Raw genomic sequence first — 14,376 nt, 5'->3', positions numbered from 1 at the left:
TTCAATAAAGATGTCGATAAGATAAATAAACAGGAAAATCTAATGAATCTGTAATAAGTATTGTGAGTCATATGATATACTCAATTGGTCCACGTTCCTGACCATAGTGAAAGTATACATGTCCGTATTTACCCCACCTTCGACTATGAGTAAACCTATGTGCGTGGACATACTGACTTTAACTGGCCTAAGACCGGCCCGCGTAAAATGAAGCGGGACAAAACGCGTTAGGCCCCGTACCAAGAAACTACTCAACATAGAAAAGCCCGATCTTTATACTCTTATTGTTAATTAATCGATATTGATAACGGGTCATTGAACGTTTTATCGAAATCGTATTATTATTGCCATTGTATCAAAGGGAATATTATTCTTTCAATATTAACAATTATTTCAACGTTAATATATATCATCAATCGAACACATAACGTTATTAATCATTATATTATAATCGTCTTCCGTTCTGGATGGACCGTTCTTCAAACGGTGTTATTCGTTATTTCGACTAAGTGATTTCCTTTTAAAAACGTAATTCGTAATCGTGTTGTTAACTACTTAACGATCTTGTAAATTATCTTTTACAATTATAGTTTGTTGGTTTCAGCTGTCGAACACGTGCGTTTTGTTCGATACAATTATTCAGCGATCAAAAACGGAATTGATTTTGATTATTTTATGTGATATATATATAAATAATAAATGATCGTTAAGAAAAAATCGTTAAAATTATAATTCGATCGACACGTTTATAAGACGTGCAAAGAACGAATAAATTTAAAAAAAAAAAAAAAACAAACAAACAATAATGGATCGAGAGACGAGAATTATTCTAACACAACTATTCCTATTTGTAAGTATTTTACGATTTTATTCATTCATTTAATAATTATATTATTTTGACTAACTATACATTTTCTATATTAACGTTTGTATTGTATCGATCAACATTGACTATTGCAAGTTAGTTTCTCATATAATTCATTGTATACTTTACTTCTATCGCACAAGAGAACGGCTCATAATTATAATAATTTTTCATTACTTGTTTTCTTAGCGTTCATTCGACGATCGACAACTTGTTAATAGCTTAGACGATGTCATACGATGAGTCAAGGGAAAGAAAGATCATTAACGTAATACCAATTCATTCGTTTTGTATAAAGATGTTACATCAGAATTCCATACTATTAATTACAAAAAAAAAAAAAAAACAAAAAATTAATTGCGATTAAAAGTATATTTCCGCTTAATCAAATTCAATGGAAAACATAATAATCCTTAATAGAAAAATATACACATCGATCACTAGCATCATTGTTCATCGTAACAACGTTTCATTCTTCCTTTTTTATTCTCTAATGCCTTGCACGTGCTGTTCTTTTTTTCTTTTTTTTTTTTTTATCTTTAACTGGAACAAATTCGCTTTGCGAAGAAGAAATTATAATGCTATTAACATCGTAATTATTATGTATGAGTTTATAATTTATGTTTACTGTGGTAACCATTAAAACGATAGATTCGAACGAGTTTAGTTCTACGAATCCGGGTTGAGTCACTCTTGGTTTCGTGAATGTGGAACGACCTCGTGAACGACAAAAGACACTTTTAAAATCAATGTATAATACAATACTTTCGAATCGACAGGAAGAATAAGTCTTATCAATGTTCTTTGCAGGTTTCGAAATTTCTTTTATGTTAATGTTCATTCATAGATATACATATATATCATTAATTCTATCGATTTAGGATAAATGAACGAGATGAAAAATTAGAAAAAAAAAACATAGTAAACGTAATAAAATAAAATCAAGAAAAATAATTAAATCGTAAATATAAGTTTTATAATATGCTTAACAACAGTCTCATTTCATATAAGATTGCATTTAACAATTATGACTAATAATTTCTATTTCTATTAATCATAACAAATAATTTGAATTTCATTGTAATAAATAAATGCAAAAAATAAAAAAAAAAAATAAAAAATATCGTAAGATATTTTTAGTGGGAACACGAGGTGAACCTTGTACGGAATATGGTTGTCCTGGACGACCACAATATGAACCCTTCGTTCCAGCACCTCCAGGACATACTCCAGGATGTGCTAAACCTGGTCAAACGTTTTGCGAAACTTTGGATCATTATCCACAGTAAGTAAAAATAGCAAGTTTAAATATTGAAATATTTCATTTTACATTCGTAATACATAATTAAAATGAGATAATGTATTAACGGATGTAATATCACTGCTGACTTTTGTCAATGTTGTACGAATGAAGCTTTGTCTTGTTTCCCATTTAATACTATTACCGAAAAAAAAGAGAAGGAGAAAAAGGAAATAAATAGAAAAAAAAAAAAAAAAATTGAAGTCAGGCCCGCTTCCAGGTATTGAAATTCTTACGAACGTTTCCGAAACTCGTATGGCATACGAATGATTTCCGTGCGTGTCAAATCTTCCTCCCTGAAGGGAAAGTTATGGAAGAAACGGTTCCATAATTCGATATTCTTTAACTTAATTTTATTTATGTATTTACCTTTTTGTATTTATTTTATTTTATCTTTCAATTCATTCACCGAAATTCTCATTACAATAGAAAAAAGAGAGAGAGAGAGAAATAATGTAGTTAGAATCGTATAAAATCGCGTAAATGTTATGTAAAATGTAACGAAGTGAAAGATACGAAACAATGATAAGAAAATTACAACACAATATTATCCATGAGTTTTGTTGTACGATCATCGGACTATGACCGTGGCCTTGATGTGGTGGTCATGCAAGACACCTGTCAAGATATTTATCAAACCCGTTACGAAAATGATGATTTTTCTTTTTCTTTTCTAAATAACACCTTCTTATACATATTTACTGTAATATCAATTAATTCTTCATTTAATTTTGTTTATTTTATTTTTTGTTTGTTTGACGTAATAGTTATAAATATAAATATTAGATGAACTGGAAAGTAACGTTGTTTTCTAACCTTAAATTCAAAAGAATACATTTCTAATAAATTTATATTTTTAGTCAATAACATAATCAACCTCGTTATCAACAACCTTTCATCATCTAGTATGCACATTTTTAATAACAAATTGATCAAAATCAATCAAAGTTTTTGATATTTTTTGATAAAAAATATACAAAATTGGACATTACTTTCCAGTCCACGTAATATTTCAATTTTAATGTAATTTATTGTATTTTTATCAATCGAAAATTGAAATTGATTTTTTTTTTTAATTTTGTATTTAAATTTAATTATTACGTATTAATATTATCATTCGCCTAAAATGAATATTAATTTGTTTCAAATAATTTTGTTTGATAAAAAAAAATTGAAAAAGAGGAATCTCTGTAAAAGATCCAACAAGAATGAACGATGATAGAAAACGAAAAGGAATTTCATAACGAAATTTCTCAGGATGTTATGTATTATACGTAGAAATGACAGAACATGCCCTGCTTTCGACTATTACATTCAAGATGAGATTACTAGGGATAGGTAATATTATTATCTCACATGTCAAACAGACAGGAGCAAGGTGGTTGGGAAAAAGTGTATATGCTCGTTTGAGTAACCACACATCTACAATTATACAGTCTTTGAAAGTGTAGTTTCTTAACTCTTCACACTATCTTTCCCTTCCTCTCATACTCTTCTAATTGAATACAATACGATTTTTTTTTCTATCTAATTATTTCAGTTATATTATTAACTAGTTCGTAAGACACATTGATTATTCAATTAAGTAATTTATTTCACGTAGTTATTACAGATTGTTAAACAGACGATAAATTAGTATTTCTAATTGAATAAAAATGTCATTTAATAAATTCATCAAGTAGTTAGTTTGATAATGTATCTGTTTCATAACTACTTATCACGCTATATCAAGTTTTATTATTGTTTCCAAGTAATCATAGATAATCTATAAAAATCTAGCTATTACTACGATAGTTTTATGTTCTTTTTTTCATTTCGATATTTTATTTTTCACTCCCACGAGTACCTATCTTTTTTTTTTTTTTTTTTTTACGACTTAGTACAAAGATCACTCAATGTAGAAATAAATTCATCGTGGTCACTATTCTTAGATCGATTCATAGTGAAAGGCAATGCTTTCTTATTACTTCGGAGAAGCGCGTAAGTCCGGTCGACCTCTTTCTTACTTTCGTGAGAATAAATAAATAAAATAAAAAATGTATATTATATATTGTTAACAAACGATACGATGATCGTACGTTAACGTTGTAATTGCAAATTGAATATTTTTTTTATCACGAATAGATAGAAATATTCGAATGAAAAAATATCGATAGATATTCTACGATATATAATTGAATGATGAATTCATGAATGTAGCTAATTTAATAAATTCATTCGAAGATTAATTATGACGTTATTAGAAAGACGTTAGAATTGAGAAAAAGCGAGGACGAGAGACAAGACAAGAGATAAACATTATTCTAGATTACAGTTAATCATAGTTAAAGAATACTCGAGGTTGTATAACGGTCACGAATGAAAGAAAGAAAGAAAGAAAGAAAAAAAAAGAAAGAAATACATTATAGCTGCCGGCTATGAATTAAACATCGGAAACACCTTTAGCCGATGTTTCTCGTCTACGGAGAAAGTTTCAAGATCTATGTACCTACAGTATACATCTTCGACATGTTAAATTCGTCTTACACACGTAGATAAAATTACGAATTTTTTTTTTTTTCTAACTATCCCCACCCCCCTTCCCTCATCAACCATCTTACCGTTGACATTTTTTTCCTTCGACAATATAAATGACAGAAAGAAGTCGTCAACTTTCTGACCCGATCGTTTTGAAAGTCTATTAGATAGATGTTTGTAATATGGAACGCGTGTAAACATTCTTTTTTTGTTGTTGTCTTCTTCTTCTTCTTCTTCTTTACTTTTTCTTTTTTGTTTTCTCATGTTTTATGTACTAACGATTAGAATTTGAAATTAGCATACGTGATACTTGTGTCGACAACGTGTTCTTCAATCTTTACGATCTTTATAAAACGTTGCTCATATTTTTCAATATTTTTTGCAACGACATTTCTTTTAGGTGACACATGACTTAAGAAATTTTACAAATTTTACCTTTAATAGTATGTGAGTTTTATGAGCTTTTATTCTTGTATTTTTTTATTTTTTTTTTTATGTTACAGACAACTTATCAAATTTCTCATCGATAAATGTAGCTTTGACTTCAGTACGGCGTTGAGGGATGAATCTAATGAGAATTTGAACCCATACAGGTTTGTTAAATGATATTTAGATAATGTTAATAAAAGAAAAAAATGATATTACGAACAAACCTATCTATATTCATTTAATGAAAGAAATAATCATATCAGCCCATCGCATGATTATCATCAAGGCTATGAGTATCCACGACAGGATGCTCCTACCTTATATTCACAGTCTTTGCCTATTTTACCAATTCATCGTCCAGTTAATAGACAACCAACTGTAATATACGGGTCTTTGTTTAATAATACTCATCACAATGGGTAAATATAATAATTGTATGTTTTGTTTTATCTATTAATCATAACATCGGAATGTCGTCATGAAATTCTATATAAATCAGATACAAATATGTAACAACTTCGAGACCTGAAAGAAATCCATTGTTGGACGCAGGATCTTTATCAAAGTATCATCCACAACAGCATTCAGAATTTCCTGTATTTTCCCAAACGCCATCTTTAAATACATTCAAACAAGATCAAACTTGGTGGACGAACAACGGGTAAGACATTTTGAATGTTAATATTTTTCAAAAATCGATCGATGTTTTTATTATCAATTTTGTATTTCGATTTAGGTATGCACGTAGCAATAAAGTGACACCACGAACGTTTCACGAGAATCCACTTTTACAATTTGTAAATTTGAAAACAAAACGAAGAAAGAGACAAACAGATATCGATACTATTTCTCTTTGTCCAACCGAAGCGCAGTACATTGCACCAAGGGCTGCCCTTAACAGTCGGGGTAACTGGATGTATGTTGTTAATCTTTTAGAACAAAACGACAAGTACTCGCAGTTAGTTAAAAGTGAAAAGTGTTTGTAAGTTGATTTTTCATTTGATTTTTTTTGTTTGCGCTTTTAATACTTTACAAGCAATGACTTCGTGTATGTATAATAACAAATTTTAATTTTTATAGGACAAAAACTTGTAATGGTTTATGTTCTGTTCCTCTTGGATACACGAGCACATGTCAACAACAGTTCGTACAAAAGAGATTGGTTGCCTTAGAAGGTACCGGCAATCGACTTTACACCGATGTTTTTTGGTTTCCACATGGCTGTTCGTGTCAGGTTAAATTTAACGGCGAATAATAATAATAATATAGTTATTAATAATATTTAAAAAAAAATATATATATATATATATAATAACTGTAAGGAAATTGAGAAGAAATATCATCGTAAATTCTCATATTGGTATGACATAAGGTAAGAAGTCATAAAAATATAATAAAGTGTCGTTATATGGCTGGATTCTACAATCTAATTAATTAATTAAGATGCAATAAGTTTGTTTATAAATATATTAAATAATTCAGGAAGTCGTATGTTGAAAAAAGTAATTTATTACGAGTTGATCAAATGAAATGATGAAAGTAAGATTTGTAAAGATTGAAAGTAGATTTTTGAAGAATGTCGGAATTTTAAAATGCATCTTTCGTTGGATTTTAGAAAATTTGAATAAGAAATCGATTAAAAAGTAGCGATTAAAAAGTAGGGATTTGAATCTGTTTAATAGAAGATAAAATTGAAAAGAAAACTATTCTATTTTTTTTCGACAACGTTTAATTAGAACTTCTATAATTTAAGTCCTTTGTTATTAGTAGTAGATTTGTGAATATCTCACTGTAGATAATATAATAAACTTGTTGTTTTTTGTTTTTTATAATTAAAAAGAAGAAACTTACTTTTCTGACAAACGGTAATATCAAATCCTACTTCACTGACGATCAATAATAGTAGTTTCCTACTTATCAACAATAGATTAAAATATATTCCTAATTTAGTAACTAATTCTTGTTCTTGTTAATAACTAAATAATAGTAGAACTCAATCTTATCGGTTATAGTAATCAGAATTAAAAAAAAAAAAAAGAATAGTAGAGAAACAAATTAAATGAAAACCGTATTGATGTATAAACAAAATCATGTAGTTCCTTATTAAACTATTTTAAACGAAAAAAAAAAAAAAAACACACACACACACATCGTAAAAAGCTTAAGTATCTTCTTATTCATTAGGATTGTTTAAACCCTACTGTTATAAATATATTTTTATTTATTTAATAAATACAAAATGTAAACGTAATATTTTAATTTAATTTTATTTCTCAACTGTTTAAAATCTTTATCCAGCGATGATTATCATTGAAACGCGGAAATGAGTCCGTTGAAGTAAAAATAAGGGATTCGGTTTTATCGATTGGATAAAGAAAACGTAAAGTTAGATGAAAAAGGAGAACCACAGCAGGTCAAGCACGCGCAAGGCATTGAGTTTTCACGCGTAGGGAGTACTCACCCTTTTCTCTTTACGCACTACTCACCTTTTTGGCCGCTGACATGCGTACGATCCATATTACTGATTCTCATATCCTTATTTTTAAACATTTAACGTATGTATCTTATTATGAACGTAAAACATTTTTTAAATATATCTTACGCCACATTTGATTTTTATATTAATGTATAAACAATTTGATGACTTTACTGTGACATTTTGTTTGTTTTTTATTAACTTACCTTAGTAAGAAGTTTTTTACATTTCTATAGATCAAAGGAGATCGAGTTTTGATCTATTCATGAGAAAATTAAATAAATAAAGGGAAGATAAAAAAAAAAAAAAAAAAACAACAACAAACAAAATAATGCTTAAGTAAAGTTCGTAAAAGGAACTCGATCGAAAGCAACGTTTTACTTAGCGATTTTCACGGTTTCTCCCCTTGGCAACGACATACCCACACACTCGTGCACTTTGCTAAGTACAGAGAGAAAGTGAGAGAGAGAGAGAGAGAGAGAGAGAGAAAGAGTGGTGAGTAGTATTAAGAGAAAGAGGCGTAGGCAATTTCTACCCTTGTATAGAGAGAACATAGAAAGGAAAAAAGCTAGGAGAAGCGCTCGCGTGCTCTGGAAAGCAAGCTCCGTTGCAGGAGGAAAAATTGAAAGGCCTCCTCCGGTGTATCCTCTTTCTCTTTCTCCTCTCGTTTTCTATCCCTCTCTTTCTCTTTCGTAACGCACGTATCAACACACAACATATACGCGCAATATAAGTGCGTGCTATAGATTTCGTTCCACTCCGTAGAATATGTACTCGTACGATACGTACGTGTCGTATTCACTCGAGACCACCTCTTTCCCTCCAACCCACCCTTGAAATTCACCCCACCTACCCTGACAACTTCTTCTGCATCCTCCTCTCTCGCCCTTCTCCACCTGCGAGGAGCAAAAAGGGGTGGATTTCCTAGGCACGTACGGTACGCACCTCTACACGTGCGATATGTGCACTTATGCTCTCTCTCTCTCTCTCTCTTTCTCTTTCTTCCACCCTTCCAGTAGCAACCAACTTGCCCATTCCACCCTCTACTATAACTCTCTCTCTCTCTTTTCTCTTTTTCACTTACTCTCTATGCTCTATCTATCTATCTTACTCTCTCTTTCTAAAAACCAGCGCATAATCCAACAGCGCGTACACGCGCGTGTAAGTTCATAGGTGTATGGTACCGAGGCTACTTGAAGGGTTTCCATTTACATATATGCGTGCACGCACCCCGAGTAAGGAGCATACGTACGTTTCCAGGGTGGAGATGAAAAGAGAGAAAGAGAGAGAGAGAGAGAGAGAGGTGTGTGTAGGAAGTCAAGTCCTCGGGACTCTTCATGTGTATGTATATTTTTGTTCACTCTCGTAGTAATAGGCCAGCGTGTACCTGCGCACGCAATTATCCTGCGAAGAGTGCCGTCGGGAGATTTCGAGAAGAGCGGTAGGAGGGAACTATACTTATCTCTCTTTCTCTCTCTCTCTCTTTCTCATTTTTTCCTTCTCAAGGCTAACGGCGAATTGCAAATTTCAAGTGCGTTCCCGCGACTTCATTTTTTACGAGCTCCTGTCTGCTTCTAGCGAGCTTCTCCCTTTTCTTAGTCGTCAGTCTATCTTTCCTTTTCTCTTTATCTCTCTCTCTCTCTCTCTCTCTCTCTCTCTTTCTCTTTCTTTCTCTCTTTCATTCGCTTTCCGCCTTCTTTCTTTCTTTTCTCTTTTTTTTTTTTTTTTTATCTTCTACGCTCCTTTTTAGATTCTACCCCTTCTTGTATGACAGACTAGGGTAGCGACGAGAAAGTAACTTGGCTATTCGACTTTGTCATGAAATATGCTCGGACAAATCGTTTTCGATCGGAAGATCCTCCTCTCTGCTTATTTCCTTTATCGATTCCATTTTCAAAGATTTACTTTAACCATAATGGTTAGCATTATTGGTTGGTTGGTTATCCGTTTAAATCTATATTTCGAATGAATTCAATTGTAAACAGGATAGTATTGTCGTCTATTATTATCGAAATCAAAATTTGTATCGAGCTATGAATAAAATTTCAAATTGTACAATTCAAAATGATCAAACTAAATCTAAATATTTTATTTTTAAATCCTATACTTACAATGTTTCTTATTTTACTTTTTCCTCCTTTCAAAAATATCTTCCGTAATACCGGCAGCACTATCGCTGGCACCAAAGCCACCCCCATTTAAGAAGGGGAGGGGTAAGTTACGCGGTAATCTCTTGGCCAAAAGTCGATGGTCCTTTTTTTCTTTCTTTTCTCTCTCTCTCTCACTCTCTCTCTCTCTCTCTCTTCCTAACCCACGTTACCCCGCAGTTCTTTCCGCCCCCGCCTCGGTCTCTCTTTTCACGATTTACCAGGCATACTGTCGAGCGCCGGGATAAAGTCACGAGCAGTAATTATGAACGATAGTAGGGGAGAGAGAGGATATAATTGTGATTGATGGAGAGACGAGAGGAGAGGATAGCAGGGGGAGATGACTTCCTTTTAATCTCGAACCTAACCCTTGCACTCGATCCATTGCTGCTGCTGCTGCTGCTGCTGCTGCTGTTGCTGCCGTTTCTGTCCGGCATGATTCGATGCGATTCCATTACCTTCGTAAAACTGAAATCTCTTTGCAAGAATGAAACAAAAAGAATAGAATAGAAAAGAAAAGAAAAGAAAAGAAAAGAAAAGAAAAGGAAAGAAAAGATATTACTTGTATAGGTACGTCAATGGATAAAAAGATCGTCGTCGAGTTACTAACGGTGAAAATAAAAAGATATAAGAAGAATGATAGAGAGAGAGAGAGAGAGAGAGAAAGATAAAGAGAGACGGGATTCTCTCGTTCGGTTTCGATCATTCGTTTTAAGAGGATTTGTCGAGATAAAGCGTTCTTCTTAGACCCTCGTTTACATCCGAACACCGATACTCGTTTCTCGAGAGGAACAAGATCATTCGTGATAGCGGGTGGTACACTGTACTGTTGGTGTTGGTGAGAGATTTAATTTGACCCACTTCCGGTTCTCTACGATGACACAAACAGGCTCCTAACTGTGCGGTCAGATAGGTCAAGTTTACGAGATAGCCCGATTCTCCGTAAACCCTTTCGGCTTAACCCGAAACACATCTCGTGGTCTTCTGTTTTGCTTTCAATGTAGAGAGAGAGAGAGAGAGAAAGAGAGATAAAGAGAGGGAGAGAAAGAGTAGTGAGGGTTCCTCTACCAATCTATCCTCTTTCTCCCTCGTTCCTCTGTGCTTGCTTCGATTCTCTCCTTCGTTCGTTCGTTCGTTCGCTTGTCCTCACTCACCACACGCTCGACCCACCCGCTGCGTATCGGAGTACCTGCCAACCCTACTGACGACACCTGTGTAACACTTTCGCGAACCGTAACCCAACGATCTCTGCGTTTCCTCTTCTTTTTTCTCTCTCTCTCTCTCTCACTCTCTTTCTCTTCCTTTTTTTTTTCTTTTTACTTCGCTTCACGATTCGCGCTATGCCTCACTAATCAAAAGGATCCAAAGCAGGGCGTGGGTGCTGCCGGAAGATCAACGATGCGTTTTTACATCTTTCCTTTTTTTCTCTTATTTTTTTTTTTCTTTTCTTTTCTTTTTTCATTAACTTCCACGGTAAGAATTAATCGTTATTGTTGTATTTGTTTGTTTTTTTTTTTAATACTTAATTCAATAACTTTTAAAAGACATGATAAAGAGTATCTCATCAATTTGTTGAGTTTTATTCGTCGTCGTTCATCTAGAACATTTGTATTTTCGGGAACGAAAATAGAAACGTTTAAGAAAAATAATTACGTATTATCATTGAAAATAATTTTCTATTAAAAAGAATTATAACAATGAAAGATAATTTGATGTCTGACAAATGATAAACAAACAAACCAAATCTGAAAATAACAATTAAAGATGAGTATTTCAACAGGTAGTAATAAACAATGTTGCGTAAGCAAGAAAAAAAGGGGCAAGTTTCGAAATCAGATAGAAATTGGATAGGGGATAAAAATAAAACGAAGTGAGGAATCGATTGGGTAACATTGCAGAATATTTTAGGTAAAAGAAGAAGAAGAAGAAGAAGAAGAAGAAAATAAAAACAACGAAAAGAAAAGAAAAAATTAAGAAACATCAGAGTATTATTATACGATAAAAGTTAATAAAATAAAAAAAAAATAATAATAAAAGAGAAATAGTAAAAAGGTTTTTTAAAGAAAAAGAAAGAAATAAAGAAAGAGAGAGAGAGAGAAAAAAGAAAACAAAAAAAGAAGAAAAAGGAACATTGAGAGTTGGACTTAAGGAAGGTATTGAAGAACAGGGGGTTGGTACATAGAAACAACCAAGCCACGTGCTCCTAGTCCGTTCCTTGCGTTAACTTACAGGGCATCGATCGTTCTTGCGAGATTCGCGCACGCGGTCGCATGCGAGAGTTTCTCTTCTCATAGCTTCAACATACAATTCATACATACACATACATACATACACATACATACATACAACATACATACATACAAATACACAAACGTACAACATATACCAATCTCTAACATATCATATATGTTCTCTCTATTTTATACGTACACCTAAACTCAACACACATATATATATATATATATACACATACACACACTGTCAGATAGGTAGAGTAAACTCGTGAGCGTGCGTGCGCGCTGGCGCACGAGAGAGCACGCACTTACGCACGATCAAGGCAGATCGCTCGTTCTGCGTGGCGCGCAGTGTTTCCATGACAACCGCTGGCAGTACGCATTGATCGCAGCAGACTCCCGGTGCGTCGAGTCGAGTGCGTAGAAACGAAACTTCTAAGAGAGAGAGAGGAGGAGCGGGGGGGGGGGAAGGGGGAGGAGGAGGAGGAGGACACTCTCGAAGGGTGAGAGACGAAGTGAAAGAGAGAAAAAGAGAGAGAGAGAGAGAGAGAGCGAGAGAGAAAGAGAGATGGAGAGAATACACACGTATGCGTAGAAAGAGAGAAGCACAGAACCACGCACCGGAGAAAACTCTACGGGCGAGGTTACCGGGATGAGAGAGGATGAGAGAGGGAGAGAGAGAGAGAGATAAAAAAGATCGAGAGAAGAAAAAGGATCGAGTATTTTAAAGGGAAGAACATTTTTCTTTTTCTTTCTTCTGTCGTTCTATTTCGCATTTTTTTTTTTTTCTTTTTTGTACAATTCATTTTTCTTCTTCTTCCTTTTTTCTTTTTGTTGGTTTGTTTTTTTTTTTTATTTCTTCCTTTTTTATCTTCTACAAACGATCTCCTTCTTTCTTTTCCTTTCTTTCTTTTTATATTCTCTTCTTCTTCTTCTTCTTTTTCTCTCTTTTCTATCTCTTTCTTTCTCCGAGAGGATTCGTGGAAAAAGAAAAATATAAAGAAAAGTGTCTGGGGTTAGTTTTGGTTTTCGTAGAGTGGAATAGTTCAATGGTTGGTCCAGTACTAAAAACAGCAGAAAACGTTTGATTAACATCGGGAGATGTTTAAGAGTTTCCATGATAAATTAACGAATTTTTGTTTATTTAGGTTGATACTTCCGATACGAAATGTTCCATTAATTTATATTCCTTTGTATTCATTCGTTCGTTCTCACGTCATGACGATTAATTATATTGTCTTTTTTTTTATTCTTATCATTTTGAATATCTATCTTATCCTATCTAACGATAAACAAAATTAGTAAGCCTCAATGATACATTTTGATGAGATCATTTTACGATTATATTCATTGTAATAATAATTAATATCCCCTAGTAACATACAAATATTGACAAATATTGAATACATGTGTATTTAATATTAAAAAGAAATTTAATGTCTTTCATTCAATATTTTTCAATATTTTGTGCTACTAAGGTCCAATTTTTGTTTTTTTTAAGCTATATTATCATTTCAAAAAAAAAAAAGAAAGAAAATCAGATTAAAAATCAGATTATTATCAGAATACAAAAAGAAATATTGATATTAATTATTAACAAAATCAATTAGATAATTTCCATTTATGAATATTCATATGTATATATTTATATTGCAAGTTATTCAGATGTATTCGTTCAACTGTGTGCAGCTTCAGGAGCAGTCCAACGAATGGAATTCCATTTTGTAAAAATATTAAACAGGGAGGATGAAGAAAAAAGATAAAAAGAAAGAAAGAATAAAAGAAACATAGAGGAAAAGAGATTCTTTTTCGGGAAACGTAAAAAGGTAACCATAGGGGAACGTTACTGACAAACACACAACCTGTTCATACCAACTCCAATTTTATAATACTATAGTCGGACGTTGAAGCCGGTCGAAGAATATAAGCGTTAGGACTATTCATTCCTAGTCACAAAGGATCGTGATCATCGAGGATTCCACACATTTGATGTCTTGGAAACCATCACGCAATATTTAGTTTAACCGTTGTGAGAAAAAATTTTAAGCGCATAAGTTCAACGTACCTGGACTAACAATTATTATTATTATTATTATTATTTGCCTTTAAATCAACGTACGAAAAAGCTACCATTGTTTTCTCTTCACTGTTGTTCGTCATTTTGAATTAAGATTAAAACGTTATCTATCTCTTCATCCACGCCCTCATTCACGACAAATTATGTTTAATTATTTAGTCCAAATCTTTCTTGGACAAATGACATTACAAATTATCATTCGACGTTCATTTCGATATTCATTTATATATTTTAACAAAAGATATTTGATAAACGATGATTATTAAATTGGTTAGACAATTATAATTATTAGTATTAATCGTATAAATATTACTCTTATATATTTATATTA

At 32.6% G+C, this 14,376-nt stretch overlaps 1 protein-coding gene across 2 annotated transcripts; it reads left to right on the top strand.

The window, feature by feature from the left end:
* The first annotated feature begins 63 nt into the window (after nucleotides 1-63).
* Nucleotides 64-6,528, top strand: spz5 (spatzle 5 Toll-1 receptor). 2 transcript variants are annotated; one of them, XM_015322537.2, is made up of 8 exons: nucleotides 64-528; nucleotides 605-850; nucleotides 1,996-2,150; nucleotides 5,186-5,275; nucleotides 5,360-5,530; nucleotides 5,611-5,772; nucleotides 5,848-6,093; nucleotides 6,192-6,528. In XM_015322537.2, the coding sequence occupies exons 2-8, from the start codon at nucleotides 806-808 to the stop codon at nucleotides 6,364-6,366; spliced, it is 1,044 nt and encodes a 347-aa protein (XP_015178023.1). In that variant the 5' UTR covers nucleotides 64-528; nucleotides 605-805; the 3' UTR covers nucleotides 6,367-6,528. The 2 variants fall into 2 exon arrangements, with proteins under 2 accessions (XP_015178023.1, XP_089030769.1); XM_089174643.1 differs by having other exon boundaries at nucleotides 64-850; nucleotides 5,375-5,530.
* Nucleotides 6,529-14,376: the final 7,848 nt, after the last annotated feature.

This window comes from Polistes dominula, unplaced genomic scaffold, assembly GCF_049000335.1.
Source record: "Polistes dominula isolate Pdom_NZ unplaced genomic scaffold, Pdom_raw_medaka contig_16, whole genome shotgun sequence".
Taxonomy (NCBI): domain Eukaryota; kingdom Metazoa; phylum Arthropoda; class Insecta; order Hymenoptera; family Vespidae; genus Polistes; species Polistes dominula.
Note: the sequence above shows the minus strand (reverse complement) of the source record. Positions and strands in the feature narration are given on the sequence as shown.

Bases quoted from the DNA above. Each gene is read 5' to 3' on its own strand.
- spz5 (XM_015322537.2), top strand. From the start codon at position 806: ATGGATCGAGAGACGAGAATTATTCTAACACAACTATTCCTATTT. The intron at 851-1,995 runs GTAAGTATTTTA...AAATATCGTAAG, and splicing joins TAACACAACTATTCCTATTT to ATATTTTTAGTGGGAACACG. The intron at 5,276-5,359 runs GTTTGTTAAATG...ATTTAATGAAAG, and splicing joins GAGAATTTGAACCCATACAG to AAATAATCATATCAGCCCAT.